The 15,299-nt window shown below is 40.3% G+C and overlaps 1 protein-coding gene across 1 annotated transcript in view; it reads right to left on the bottom strand.

The window, feature by feature from the left end:
- Positions 1–474: 474 nt before the first annotated feature.
- Positions 475–15,299, bottom strand: part of llgl2 (LLGL scribble cell polarity complex component 2) — a 48,714-nt gene continuing 33,889 nt past the window's right edge. Inside the window, exons 11-27 of the mRNA XM_085465429.1 lie at positions 14,282–14,493; positions 13,925–13,992; positions 13,688–13,841; positions 11,265–11,369; positions 9,983–10,078; positions 7,676–7,872; positions 6,634–6,781; positions 6,401–6,548; positions 6,165–6,281; positions 5,913–6,079; positions 5,264–5,528; positions 4,283–4,433; positions 3,306–3,331; positions 3,087–3,134; positions 2,695–2,737; positions 1,940–2,001; positions 475–1,846 (exon numbers count right to left, since the gene is read on the bottom strand). Of these exons, the coding sequence (XP_085321555.1) occupies positions 1,962–2,001; positions 2,695–2,737; positions 3,087–3,134; positions 3,306–3,331; positions 4,283–4,433; positions 5,264–5,528; positions 5,913–6,079; positions 6,165–6,281; positions 6,401–6,548; positions 6,634–6,781; positions 7,676–7,872; positions 9,983–10,078; positions 11,265–11,369; positions 13,688–13,841; positions 13,925–13,992; positions 14,282–14,493 (1,985 nt within the window). The 3' untranslated portion in view covers positions 475–1,846; positions 1,940–1,961. The remainder of the gene's footprint in view (positions 1,847–1,939; positions 2,002–2,694; positions 2,738–3,086; positions 3,135–3,305; positions 3,332–4,282; positions 4,434–5,263; positions 5,529–5,912; positions 6,080–6,164; positions 6,282–6,400; positions 6,549–6,633; positions 6,782–7,675; positions 7,873–9,982; positions 10,079–11,264; positions 11,370–13,687; positions 13,842–13,924; positions 13,993–14,281; positions 14,494–15,299) is intronic.

Raw genomic sequence — 15,299 nt, 5'->3', positions numbered from 1 at the left:
GCCTCAAGTTTTTCCTGGTTCTTATTGCTTTTCCCTTTTGCTTTATCAGTTTTTAAACTGTATTGTTTTTATTATTTGTATATATATATTTTTATCTTCAAATACTTGTTCAGCACTTTGTTTGAAAGTGCTTTATAGATAAAGTTTTTATTATTATCAACACTTGGATCACGCAGGACAGCTGATTCCTCCTTTATTGTATAGATTTTACCAGAGATAGTTATGCTCTGCAAGTACATAACACTGTAGCTAGGCTTTTTAGAGGAAACGATACCAAAAAGGAGTACTGAGCTTTGGCAGTTCATGAGGGTCAAATAATGGGTTCTGAGTTGACATGTGGTCTCTGAACCAAGCACACATAGACTTGAAGACTTGGGGACACTCACAATCAAGTATTGCATTGCAGCATAGTCATTTTGTGCTATGTTAAAAAAAATGGAGATACTGTGCAGAAAAAAAAGAGCCAGACAGTCATTCTTTGAAAAAACAATTTTATCCTAGAAAACTGTAGTGTAAAGTTATTTAAAAAAAAATTAGCGTTCTTTCACTACAAAAATAGATTCTAGACTGATGCTAAAACACCCAGCATTGTGAGAGATAGTACCAAAATATTTCCTTGTGTGATCTAAATAGCAGCCAACCCCAGTTACAACAGATCCACAGGTAAAGAGTCATTTATATATTAAAAATATTTCAGCACAATAGTTTATAATTACATTCCTAAATTACAGTATTTATTACCTGCAAAAGCAAAATATTAAAATCAGAACATGCACAAAAATTGCAGTAGTGCATCAGTACCTATGCGTGGTGTAAAGAATGTGTAATGCTAATTAAATGATAAGTCAAAATAACACACGCACACACATCAATCATCTCAGGCATTACTGAACATGTTCCACTGATTTTCTGAATAGCATGGAAGCTCATTAACATAAAAAAACAAAAAAACACTAAAAGTTAAAATCATGCCAACTTTGTCGATATAAATTTAAAAAGTTAAGACATGAAAAAATATAAAGACTATGCATGAAGTGAAAACGCATGATTTGTGTTACATCAATGTTGTATAAACAAACAAAACCAACAAAGAACCCCAAACGAATTAAAATAGTGTCACCTAATTCAGACTGAAACGCGCGTTTCCTCTGCGTTTCAGTGTCTCAAGAATTTGTCAAGTTTTTGTTACAGCAACTTGTTAATTTAACACTTTATAATTTTGGACACAACATGTTTTTGCAGGTAGAAATGGGCTTTCCTACAACAAATCACAAATCTAAACTACACAAAATATTTATCAATGTTATTTAAAATCATCCCCCAAATTTCTTCTTCATGTCTCTATGAGGAGATGAAGGCCAGTAAGATATACAGCAGAGTACAGTGACTAGATGGTGATGCTGGTAGTGATAAAGGCCATTAGAACATCAAGTGAATTTAAACAAACAGTTTTATACCAAACAAAACAGCTCAGTAGCTTCCATGTCAGATGTAGAAGGCTGATTTAAAGGGATCCGGTCACACGCCAGTAATGTGCCTCATCCAGCTTTGGGTTTAAATGGGTGTGGCCATGCTATGGCAGCAGTGTATGGTCCTTAGGCACATGTGGTGTCACTTCCTTCACATTCTTTGCACCATTACTGAGCCAAAGCCCTAGATGTTCAGAAAGCACTTCTGACAAGAGCCTATTGGTGTCTCTATGAAGGGGCCAGTGTGAGCGCAGCATCAGTAAATGGCGGGATGGGTAAGTCTTTGAGGAGAGGGGTCAGGTGTCAGTAGTGTCAGCTAAAATGGAGGCAAGATCTGTTGCTTAGGTCCATTTTAGACATATCAACATGTCGGTTCTCTGTAAAGATATAGCACAAAAACACCATGAACCAACAGATGTGGATTCAAAAATTGATTGCATGTTTTGCATTTGTAGGAAAGAAAGTCTCACCTCAGCTGTTGAGATAGGCTCCTCACGCTACAGCACTTTTCACATTATTCTCCAGGAATGACCTTTGACAAACAGAAAACAGAATCCATTAACACGATTGGTTACAATTGTCCAACTTCATGTTCACCTTTAAAAACCCAAGAGCTATAATCTCAGCATTTTAAAAGTTTATGATACAATTAGAAAAAGACTGAGCAAATACAGCTTGTTTGCAAGGCTTACTAGGCAAAAGCCTCTTCTCGCTATAAGGAACATAGAACCGTGCCTTAGATTTGCAAGGTTATATTTAAATAAACCACAAGACTTTCAAAAATGATTTGGATGATTGAGATTGAAGTAAAGATGTATGGTCAAAATGCACAGTGTGATGTTTGTCGTTAATATTGGAGAAATGTTAGAAGAATTTCTGGGTTGAATGAGTTCAATTTTCTCGTAACATATCAAGTGAAAATCTGCAAGAAAAAAATGTTGGTAGCTTTTTAAGCCAAAGAATTACGTCAGTTTACTTTTAAAGGTTAATTGGGAAAAATATTAATGGATTCAGAGTTCTGGGATTAACACCAGCATCACAGTAACAACACAGACTGAAGTTGCTCAGTACATTTCCCCCCCCGGAGGTGCACGCTGCAAACACTTCTTACAAGCAGATCTAGCTGCACACTGCAGTCATTTTTCCAGCCTGAGAATGGCACAACATCTTTTTTTTCCTTGTGTAATTTTTGTACAACTACAAAGAATGTGTTTGTGATACTTGCATTTGATCTCCTTCTAGTGACTTCTGGATCTCCTGAAGTACTTCTGAAAAGAAAAAAACAAAACACAAAAAAACAACTGTAACCAACGATTGCTTTTAACAACACCACACTTTGTCATGACTTTGAGCGTTAGCTCAGTCACAACAAGCCAGCTCACTGGGGAAAAAATGAAGTTGTATCAGTCATGTGCTTATATATGGTTCTGAGACATGTAATTTGGATGTTTCAAATGACAATGTGAGTAAGAGGCTGCAGGACCAGCTCAAAAAGGTAGCGTATAATTCAATTACAACTGAAGCCAGATTTCCTTTGAACAACTACAATGTCTGAGGGACATGCTATTTGACCTTCCAGGTCTATATTTCAGGATATTCTCCTGCCTTTGTACTCACTCTCATCATTCAGCAAAGCATGCTCCATAACATGTTTAGCTGCATTTTCTGCAATAGATGGCATGTCAACACAGTCAGCCATAGACAAGGTACGTGTAAAAACAGACAGCACATTTAGCATAGCACAGAATTATAAAACACCACAGAACACAGAACACACACTCATGTGGCACATGCACATTTACTTACAATGATATTATTTGTTTTTAATTGTTTTACCTGCATCCTCACCATCATGTTTGGCTCTGAAAGGACAGAGAAGACAGAACGTAATGACAGCTCATTCTTAGGGATGTCAAAACATATCAATTATTGTAATATGTAAAACATGTAATATTAATATCCTGTTAAAATATTCGTTAAAAGGGGACAATGAACTGGAAGTAAAATGAGTACATTTTGCTGATATAGCCATACTGGCTGATTTCGATCTACAGTCACTGGAAGGTTGATGTCACTTATAAACATTAAGAGAAAATAAAAGACAAAAACAGCATAACTGACTATATTGGAGCTAGTGATTTATACATTGGGAGGAGGAGGCAAAATATGTTAGAATAATAATAATAATGGATTGGATTTATATAGCACTTTTCAAGGCACCCAAAGCACTTTACAATCCCACATTCACACACTGGTGGAGGCAGCCACTCAACTATGCGCTTTAGTTGAGCGGTTTTACTTTTCCAGGTGCTGAGGCACGCCTGAGTCAGGACTGTCGGCATCTCTCAGCCTCACGCATTATTTTGGACATTCTATGTCCCAAGAGTGAGTTTCACCAACCAGGGATCAGAACGTCAGACAGCCACTTTGACGGCCATCAAATCCACCAGACCAGACCGCTGTGTCTTTTCCTCTTTTTTATAAATGCAATTTGCACTTCTGTGTTACACAATATCAGTCTTGCTTCTACCTTTTTTAGCTAACTTCATTTTTACTTTTCTTTCTATCTACACACTCTGCACACATCAGTGAGATTTCTATCTAATGTTTATTATTTCTTCACCAGGGTCAGTCTTTACAATCTTTCACTCTCTTTTATATACTATTTGGCACTGTTACAATGATTTTACTCCCATTTAACATGGAAGTTGTAACTACCAGCATCATCTAACAACCTGGCTTAAATTGCCCTACAGCAAACTTTTGTATTCAGCAAACACCAACATGATGAAAACAAGGAAACCTATGAGTACCTATGAGTAGATGAAGCTCCATCTGGCTGTGACTGGTGTTGGTTGGAGCAGCCAGAATGAAGTGGAGCCTCCACCAGACAACGAGGCTCCACAACACAGCGGGTCGACAAAGAGAATCTTTCAAACTCAGACGGGGAGATCAGGTAGAAGCCTGAGGGAGAACAACAGCACACAGGAGCTTAGTGAAAGTGGCAAGCGGGGTGGGGGTGGGGGGACCTATGAATGTAGATAAGTGCACTGGCAAAATGACTGTCCATTGAACAACAACAGCAACAAAAAAACATGACAAAAATCACATTTTAGGAAGAAAATCTCACTTCTAAAAACTCGTGGCAGCAGTTACTGAACAGCATGGATGTAAGCGGCATGAGGGTTCTTTCCATTTAAAACCAACAAACATACAAACGAAACAATCCAGTTTTCATAATAAGCTGACAGTAAATGGATCTTTTAATCTGATTAATTTATCCCACAATACAAGTCTGTCGGCATGTACTAACACAAATCACAAAATATACAAATTGTAACCCCAGTTTAGCACCATGAAGCCAGTACTTTTTCTGCGAGCGAAATCAAAGTCGTTCTAAAACCAGGTCTTGTTGTACAGGCATCTTGAAACACCTCACATTCCTTATTTGGGCAGTTATTTTGAAGCATGTGTCTAAATTTTTTTTAAAAGCTGCTTTAGAAATTGCTGTTGCAAAACACTAACACATATTTTAACTCTGAATTCTCTGACTGTCACATGTTTCTTTAGCTCTTTGTGGAAAGTCAGCAACTTGTTACTGATCCCCATCTCTTCAAATGGCTATTAAGGCTAAAGACTTTAGGCTAGAACAAAGACATACATGACTTCTGAAAACTGCTTCTAGAAGGTCGAGCTAGAGACACATCTGTATTGTTGATGTTGTATTCTAAAGAGAATGTATTTAGAGCCCCAGTAAAACAGAGGAAGAAACGTGTGCGCAGGTGTCTCTATACCTTGGCCGTGCTTGGTGAAAACACAAGAAGCGATTCCACTGACGTCCTCTCGGCGGATGCAGGGGTAATGTACCTGCATCTTGACGTGTGGCAGTGACACCACGTGAACATCGCCCTGATTAGTCAGGACCAACAAGCCGCTTTCACCATAGTCCTCTGTCCGACTGCTGCCAAACCAGGCCATGCCTACCCGTCGCACTCGAGAGCCATCAACAGCAGTCAGCTTTAATTTCATCTTAGCACTAACTTTTGGCAGCGTGAAAACCTGAACACACAAAACAAATGCATTGGAATAGAGTTTACAAAATTTTAAGAGGATTGAATATTTCTATCCTACACCTCAATAAATAACAGTAATTGTACCGATATTAAAAATTGTGAGCCTAGACCACATAAATGGCATTCTCTTTAGAGCATAGAACAAGCTAAGACACAACAATGCTCAACAAGTGACATGAACCAATAGTAACTGATTTAATTGTTATTTTTGAGGGCTGTAATCTACAGGTCTTTAAAAATACTACCTGAAAACATAATACTTTTAGAAAAATTTACAAGAAACAAGACATTTTAAGACCACCTTTTCTTTGATATTAACTTTTTAAGACATCTTAATGACCCACTGCAACCCTAGTGCTCCAAGTCTAACCTTAAACTGTTCCTCAGACACGACCAGGAGGTGGTGTGAGCCCTGCATATCAGGTGCGCGAGCCAGGTCGTGAGCCACCTCCAGGGGCTCAGGGAGAGGAGCCCCATGTCCATCTAACACCACAATACCAACAACAGGAGCGCGGTGCATCAGCTGAATCTCCTTGGCTGAAAATAAAGGACGCAAATCAGAGACAACTTTACAAGAGGAGGGCAGAGCTGAGAGATCAGGCCACCACAATGTTAAACCTACATAGTTGAGCTGTGACAGGCTCATCTGCTCTATGCTCGACAGAAGGAAGGCGAAGCATGTAGGCAAACACACAGCCACCATTGGTCCCTGCCCATAGGGAGGGTGTGTTATGTGAACCTACAAGAAAATGAGGAGAAACGTAAGGAAATGGAAACAACCCAAAGTTCTGCCCACTATTCATTTCTGTAGCAAGTGCTGTTTACGTACTATAGTACACGTTTAACACGCCAACTCACTGTCAGAGAGGAAGGTGTCAGCAAAGTAGAGCGTCCGTACTAGGCCAGTGAAAGAGTCGTCTGAAGAGCGAGCTTCAATTTTCCTCTGGACGGGAGCCAGCTCCATCTCTGCCAATTCAGCCTCCAGACGAGCATTTGCCTCTTGGAGCTGCTTAGGCAGATATCAATATATATAACACATGCGACAACGGAGAAACACGGAACAGATAGCAGAGTCCTTTTTATGATTCTACCTTAGTAGCAGTGTTAACATGTTGTTTTCTTAGAGAGACTCTGCTACGTCTGATTCGTCTAAAGGATTGTCGCAGGGATTTCTTTATGCTCTTCACTCTGGACAGAGGACCCTCCATGGCCAGCTGATCGCTGGGGTTTAGTGTGCACCTAAAAGTTTGAAAACACAATATGAGCACATATGATATGCAGACAGCTGCACAAATACTTTGCTTACTCCTAAAATGTAACAAACAAAGACACAACAAGGCTACAGTTTTTCTCATAACATGTACGGTGACTTGAGCATGAGTGACTGATATATTAGGTTGGAATATCCACCTAGGTAAATATTATATCCCTATATCACTTGTACTGTGTTAAAACTGAAGATTTCCTTTGAACATGATGGATGACAGCTGGGACCTGGGCCTGATGCATGAGTGATAACTGATGGATCACTGGGTGGTATCTGGGCTGATGCAGTCTCAGGAGTGGGTGGTAGATAGTACTAAGGCCAGCTGCATGAGTCTGCAGGTCAGAGTGACCTGCTGAGAGCCACAGAGGGCAGGTGTGTGTCGCTGTCATGGACTGTCTTGAGTTTGTTTGCGTAACTGTTATTATGATAGCCATTATGGTTTAGATTTGTTTTGGATCAGGTTTTGTCAGGTAGTGGTTGGCACTGTTGCCTCGCAGCAGGAAGGTTTGAATCCACCATCTGGGTGTGTGGCGTTTCCAGAAGACAATAAATGATTTTTTTTTCTCTGTATGTGTTATTGTAGGGTCTACCTTACAATATACAGCCTTGAGGCGACTGTTGTGATTTGACGCTATATAAATAAAATTGAACTGAACTGAATTGAATTTTCTACCCAGTAGTAAACGAATGGTTGTATCAGTTTTAAATTTTGCAAGTTTGAAAGCTTGGTTACATCCAACTTGCTTCTTTGTACTACGAAAGAAAATGATGGCTAAAACACATCCACTAACATGAAACAGATTTCCTGGAAGCTGTAAACACAGTACAGACACATGTTTCACATCTTTCTTAATGCTTCTCCTTACTTGATCAGGACACTGTTCTTCTGTTGGTAGTCATATAACCCAAACCCATGACTGGTGCCAAAGGCTATCAGCTTCCACTCTGAGTGCAGTGTGAGAGCAGTGACCACAGCTGGGGGCTGGCACTGGACAACAGCAAAGGGCTGGAAGCCTGCAGGAAACATCACTGGGTCTTCCTGGATATCCAGCTGAGTGTGGCCCTGTGAAGGAAGACGACTATCAAATGCTGGAATATGTAGTTGACGGTGTAACAATAGAAAGGTTTTATGATAGCCTTCAGAGCACACATAGTAAGCTAGTTATTATTGTAAATGCAGCATTTAAAGCCTTTTTAGATCACCTATTTTTGTATGCTGTATACAGTGGGGCAAAAAAGTATTTAGTCAGCCACCGATTGTGCAAGTTCCCCCACCTAAAATGATGACAGAGGTCAGTAATTTGCACCAGAGGTACACTTCAACTGTGAGAGACAGAATGTGAAAAAAAAATCCATGAATCCACATGGTAGGATTTGTAAAGAATTTATTCGTAAATCAGGGTGGAAAATAAGTATTTGGTCAATAACAAAAATACAACTCAATACTTTGTAACATAACCTTTGTTGGCAATAACAGGTCAAACGTTTACTATAGGTCTTTACCAGGTTTGCACACACAGTAGCTGGTATTTTGGCCCATTCCTCCATGCAGATCTTCTCGAGAGCAGTGATGTTTTGCGGCTGTCGCCGAGCATCACGGACTTTCAACTCCCGCCACAGATTTTCTATGGGGTTGAGGTCTGGAGACTGGCTAGGCCACTCCAGGACTTTCAAATGCATCTTACGGAGCCACTCCTTTGTTGCCCGGGCGGTGTGTTTTGGATCATTGTCATGTTGGAAGACCCAGCCTCGTTTCATCTTCAAAGTTCTCACTGATGGAAGGAGGTTTTGGCTCAAAATCTCACGATACATGGCCCCATTCATTCTGTCCTTAACACGGATCAGTCGTCCTGTCCCCTTGGCAGAAAAACAGCCCCATAGCATGATGTTTCCACCCCCATGCTTCACAGTAGGTATGGTGTTCTTGGGATGCAACTCAGTATTCTTCTTCCTCCAAACACGACGAGTTGAGTTTATACCAAAAAGTTCTACTTTGGTTTCATCTGACCACATGACATTTTCCCAATCCTCTGCTGTATCATCCATGTGCTCTCTGGCAAACTTCAGACGGGCCTGGACATGCACTGGCTTCAGCAGCGGAACACGTCTGGCACTGCGGGATTTGATTCCCTGCCGTTGTAGTGTGTTACTGATGGTGACCTTTGTTACTTTGGTCCCAGCTCTCTGCAGGTCATTCACCAGGTCCCCCCGTGTGGTTCTGGGATCTTTGCGCACCGTTCTCATGATCATTTTGACCCCACGGGATGAGATCTTGCATGGAGCCCCAGATCGAGGGAGATTATCAGTGGTCTTGTATGTCTTCCATTTTCTGATGATTGCTCCCACAGTTGATTTTTTCACACCAAGCTGCTTGCCTATTGTAGATTCACTCTTCCCAGTCTGGTGCAGGTCTACAATACTTTTCCTGGTGTCCTTCGAAAGCTCTTTGGTCTTGGCCATGGCGGAGTTTGGAGTCTGACTGTTTGAGGCTGTGGACAGGTGTCTTTTATACAGATGATGAGTTCAAACAGGTGCCATTCATACAGGTAACGAGTGGGGGACAGAAAAGCTTCTTACAGAAGACGTTACAGGTCTGTGAGAGCCAGAGATTTTCCTTGTTTGAGGTGACCAAATACTTATTTTCCACCCTAATTTATGAATAAATTCTTTACAAATCCTACCATGTGAATTCATGGATTTTTTTTTCACATTCTGTCTCTCACAGTTGAAGTGTACCTCTGGTGCAAATTACTGACCTCTGTCATCATTTTAAGTGGGGGAACTTGCACAATCGGTGGCTGACTAAATACTTTTTTGCCCCACTGTATGTTTCTGGATTCTGCAAAGTCTCAACTTTTGAGTTTTGGCTGCTGCTTATTTCTGGAAGTACAACTGACCTTATTTAGACAAGAGGGTGGATTTCTTAGTTATTAATGCTACTTAGCTTGGTTGCAAAGTTGCATTAATTAAATTTTTCATTCAATCATTTTTGTGCCAGACTGCAAAAACACTTTTTGGGGGAGGCATCTGTAGAGAATGAAAACTCTGTTGGAGACCTAAAACATACGGGTCACGTTACAGTGGCCAGATCCGTCCTTCATAATGTCTACAGCTGCTGCATGTCACTGTAAAAACATAAACAAACATAGCGAGTAATCAGTTCTGTTCTTTACCTTCCATCGAAATCCTTCTTGACCTTGCAGCAAATCCACAACTTTAGCCTCCACGGTTTGCTCTGCTGCCTCGTCATTCAACTCCAACATTAGGATCTGCAAAGTCAAAATAACAGTGGGAATAATCACAATAATGTGATATCAACGTAGGCCTACACACACACACACACCCCACTCGGTCTGCGGACAGTCTTTATCCTTCAAACTTAGACAATAAGGATTGTCTGTAATATTGCATTCACATCTTCTTGTAGAACTTCAAGAGGTACTTTATGCACTCTTAGTTAATCAGCCAAAGAGGGTCCAGTTTTCCAGTTCAGCCATGATCCTATCACACACACAATTGTATGATAAGTTGTACTTGGACCTGGTGACATCACCCCCCTTGAAATGACGTTTTGGCCAACCCTTGGCATAGCATTTGTGTTGTACCTCGTTGATCTCTAGTTGTGAGTAGTTTCTTCCAGCTATTTGAACACTGAGCTACTAGTTGTTTTGCTGTTAGTCTAGATGTTGGGTGTGATTCCATAGGTCCCACATCCACTTCCTGTAACCCCTTCCACTGGGATTCCTTGGTAGTAGCATTCCAACAACCCCATATTCTCATACCTTGTGCACTTATGCCTTCTTGTCTTCTGGTTCCTCAACACTGCCGGTATAGCTTTAGTTACACTTCTCTTGCATAATATGCAAGAGAAGTGCAAGAGAATATATTATATTCCAAGGTAGGCTTGTGTAGCATGGGGGAGTCTTACTGGATACAAATGACACAGCATGACAGCCAACCTGGAGTTTGCCAAAAAGCACCTAAAGGACTCAAAATTCTCTGGTCTTATAAGAGAAAGATTGAACTTTTTAGCCTGTAAGCCAAAGCACTATGCCTGGAGGAAACTAGCCATTACAATCCCTGCACTGAAGCATGGTGGTGGCAGCATGATGCTTTGGTTGAGGGAAAAGAGTGTTTATGAATATAAATAAATTCAACACTGAGCGTGAAAAAACTGACTTCTTAAGCTCTACTACGCCTACATATGCAAGAGGGCGTAAGAATCAACAGCAAAATCTAAATTTCTCTCAAACTTCTACAGAAGGTCAAAGGTCAAGAGCAGGCTTTATCATATATACTGACTTACTAGCAAAGTATAATTCTTAAAACTTAACTCTAACTTGACAAGTAAGAGTTTACCTTACTGATGTAAGTTAAGTGCTTAACTTACTCTACATCAGAGATATGACTTAGCCCAACATGACATAGGTCTGTTGTAAAATTCTCAATAGTCACCTGTCCCGCAGTGCCAGCTACAGTCAGATAACCACTATATTTGCAGAGATGGATCTTCTGGATGCCGAGCCTTGGGTCATCACTGTAGGGGTCAAAACAGCCAACCTAAACAGAAACATGACAAGGGTGAAATTTAGAGTAACACCTCTACTTCAAAACATACGTAGAAAACAGGAAATACTTTGTATCAATAGGTAACTTCACATCTGAGCAGACAAGTATCACATGTGGAGTTCCCCAAGGTTCCATCTTGGGACCCCTTCTGTTTAACATCTACATGCTCCCACTGGCACAGATTATAAACAACAACAAAATAAACTATCACAGCTATGCAGATGACACACAAATATATATCACAATGTCACCAGGAGACCGAGGCCCTGTACAGGCTCTTGGTAAATGCATTGACGAAATCAATGACTGGTTGTGCCACAATTTTCTCCAGCTAAACAAAAACAAAACTGAGGTAATAGTCTTTGGCGCCAAAGAAAAACGATTACAGGTCACCAGAGAACTTCAATCTATACATCTAAAAACCACAAACCAGGCGAGAAATTTGGGTGTAGTGATGGATGCAGACCTAAACTTAGAAAAACACATTAAGACAATAACAAAGTCAGCTTACTATCACCTCAAGAATATATCAAGGATAAAAGATCTGATGTCTCAACAGGACCTGGAAAAACTAGTCCATGCATTCATCTTTAGTAGGCTTGATTACTGTAACAGCATCTTTACAGGTCTACCTAAAAAAAAAAATCAGTCAGACAACTACAGCTCATTCAGAACTCTGCTGCTCGAGTCCTCACTAAGACCAAAAAAGTGGACCACATCAGTCCAGCTCTGAGGTCTTTACACTGGCTGCCTGTCCGTCAGAGGATAGACTTTAAAGTTCTGATGCTGGCCTATAAAGCTCTGAATGGTTTAGGACCAAAATACATCAGTGACCTCCTGACCCAGTATGAACCTTCCAGATCCCTCAGGTCATCTGGATCCGGTCTTTTATCAGTTCCCAGAGTCAGAACCAGACACGGAGAAGCTGCATTCAGCTTTTATGCTCCTTATATCTGGAACAAACTCCCAGAAAGCCTCAGATCAGCTGAAACACTCAGTTTATTTAAATCCAGGTTGAAGACTCACCTGTTCTCAGCTGCATTTGAATAAAGCACCAAATCCACACTTTTAAGCTTAAATTTCAAAACTTACATTTAACTACTGATTTTATCTACTGTTCTGATTTTATCTGTTTTGATTTTATATACTGTTGTTTGTTTGTTAATTAGTTAGTTAGTTTATTTGCTTGTTTTATTCAATTTTAAATCATGCTTTTTATTTGTTCTTCTTTCTAATGTCTCTGTAAAGCACTTTGAATCACCTTGTTGTTGAATTGTGCTATACAAATAAACTTGCCTTGCCTTGCCTTACTTCCAGCTTTGCCTAATATGCTGCTATGCAAGACCTTGATTAACATTCCTCTTTTACATAAATCTTAAAATAAATAACTGCTGTTAATTTAAAGTAAAATAATGTAAAAAGATTGTTCATCCATCCATCCATTCGCTTCCGCTTATCCTTTTCAGGGTCGCGGGGGGCGCTGGAGCCTATCCCAGCTGTCATAGGGCGAGAGGCAGGGTACACCCTGGACAGGTCGCCAGTCTGTCGCAGGGCCAACACATAGGGACAGACAACCATTCACACTCACATTCACTCGCACATGCACACCTAGTGGCAATTTGGATTATCCAATTAACCTATCCCCACAAGCTGGGCTTGGTTAGTACTTGTAAAAGATTATGTTAATTTTAATGCTAATTAAGATTAATTATAAATTCATTAGCATGGTTGCCTCAGAGCAAGTACGTCCTGGGTTCTAAATAACCATCTGGCCAGAAGCTTACTGTGTGGAGTGCGCTCCTCCCACAGCCCAAAGACATGCACTTAGTGGGGTTATGTATACATAGTTTACTCAGGAATTATTAAAGTATTCTGATTTTAGTGATTCAAAATTGCCCATTGATAATTTTTTTGCATTTAAGAACACTTTTTCTTTAAAAAAAACAAAAAACAAAAATTACACACACACACACACACACACACACACACACACACACACACACACACACACACGAATTCTAATATTCTAGTTCTAGTTTTGTTGAGAAATGTTATATGCGGTCAAACTTGGAAACCTTGCCATTTATAAAATGTTAACCAACGAGCAGCTCATTTGGAAAGACCTGTGTTTTTTCTATTTGAATATTTATCATTGCTCATTATTCGATTACTCAACTAATTGATGGAATTTGTGATAGAATACCTGAATAATACTTAAAATAAGTCCCAGTGTCGTGACATTTCTTTATATTCACCTTAAAATATAAATGAAAATGTTCTTTTCTATAGATTAGATTAGAAAAACATACCTTTCTAAATGGAGGCCATTCTCCTTCAGTCCCTTGGTTCATGTTGTCATTGGGGTCAGCATCTGTGTGGAATACTCCAGCTGTGCTCAGCTTGTACATGGGATAGAGACAGACTCCTGATGCATCCCAGAAACGAACTGTGCCATCCTCATGCCTATATACACAGCAGCGTTAGAATAATTTTTACAACTTCAAAAAGACCTTTCAATAAATGTGAATGAAGGCAACCGTACTAACCCCGTGAGGAGCAGATCTCTCTGTGGAGGATCTGGGGCCAGGTTCTGACCTCCTGTTACTGGCCACGGCTGACACGAAGAAAGAAAATTTGTAAGAAAACAGTATGAAAACTTGATGTCCTCAACCATCAGCTTATATTCAAGATGCACCATTCAAGTTATGATGAACAGCCTTTTAGGGGATTCTTTAGAGTCTCATACAGTGGTAACATATCCCATCAGTAATAATATTGGCACTTAATGGGGTGACTGTATAGCCTGTGTTTTTACAGATTCACAGAAAAAGTGAAAACCTGTCATGCAGTCAGAGAAATATAAATATGACGGGACATTATTTTCAATTTACAAAGATTTTTACCTTTTTTGAGTAGTGTGCATTCTGATGCTTTCCAGCAGCGAAGATCCTCTCCCACAGTTTGAGGGGAATGGTGGAGACATGATGTGAGCATGTTATGGCTGAACTATGAAGGGGGACCAAGTAAGGAGTCTGTATGATGGGCCAGCCCTCAGTCTGCAAGTCAATAACTACCAGCTCCTCCTCCACCAGGACAACCAGGGCACTGGGCTCTCCTGCAGGAAGATACACAGCAGCTAATAAACTGAGATCTGGGATACGCTTGTGTCTCTTGTCAAAACTGCTCTCATTTTTCTGGGCTGCTGTGATGAATAAATTACAATTACACAAGAGAGTTATGTTCAAATTTACACAAACCCGTGTCAATTCAAACTGTGGTAACCTTGCCTTATCTGGCAAGTTGTCTTTGGCTACGTTCACACTGCAGGTCTTGATGCTCAATTCCAATTTTTTGATCAAATCCGATGTTTTTGTCTGCTCGTTCACACTACAAATAAAATGTGACAGCAAACGCGCTCTAGTGTGAACCCTCAAGCGCCCGCATGCGCAAAAGAAGACGTCACACACAGCGCGCTGTTTAGACCCAGAGCAACAGTATTGTTTGACCGATGGCCTTAATATAAAGACTTGTTTCGGACTTTACGTTTCCCAATTTTGCTTTAAGTTATAAAGTTATTTTGTTATTTACAAATGGCCTAATAATGATCCTTATTGCTGTTTTAGAGAGGAGCGGTGGTTCAAAAGATAGTTGGAAATTTCTGTCAGAATCTGCAGATTATACAGTACAAATAAAATGTTCACGTTCCTCCAACGTTGTCTTCCCAACAGTTTCACTAACATCTACACTGGATGGCCAGGAAGCATTCATATGACATGGATATGGGTCGCATAGGGTCAAAAAAGTCAGATTTGATGCGCTTTCGCCCGCAGTGTGAACGTAGCCTTTGTCTGTGTGTGGTGTGGTCAGGTGATCAGAGATTGGGAACACCTGGGTACAGTATTGGTTGGTATAAGAGTACGC

The sequence above is a fragment of the Copadichromis virginalis genome, linkage group LG8, assembly GCF_057382275.1.
Source record: "Copadichromis virginalis isolate Kocher_CV1m ecotype Utaka linkage group LG8, C_Virginalis_male_GT1.1, whole genome shotgun sequence".
NCBI lineage: Eukaryota > Metazoa > Chordata > Actinopteri > Cichliformes > Cichlidae > Copadichromis > Copadichromis virginalis.
This window is presented reverse-complemented; position numbering and strand designations above follow the sequence as displayed.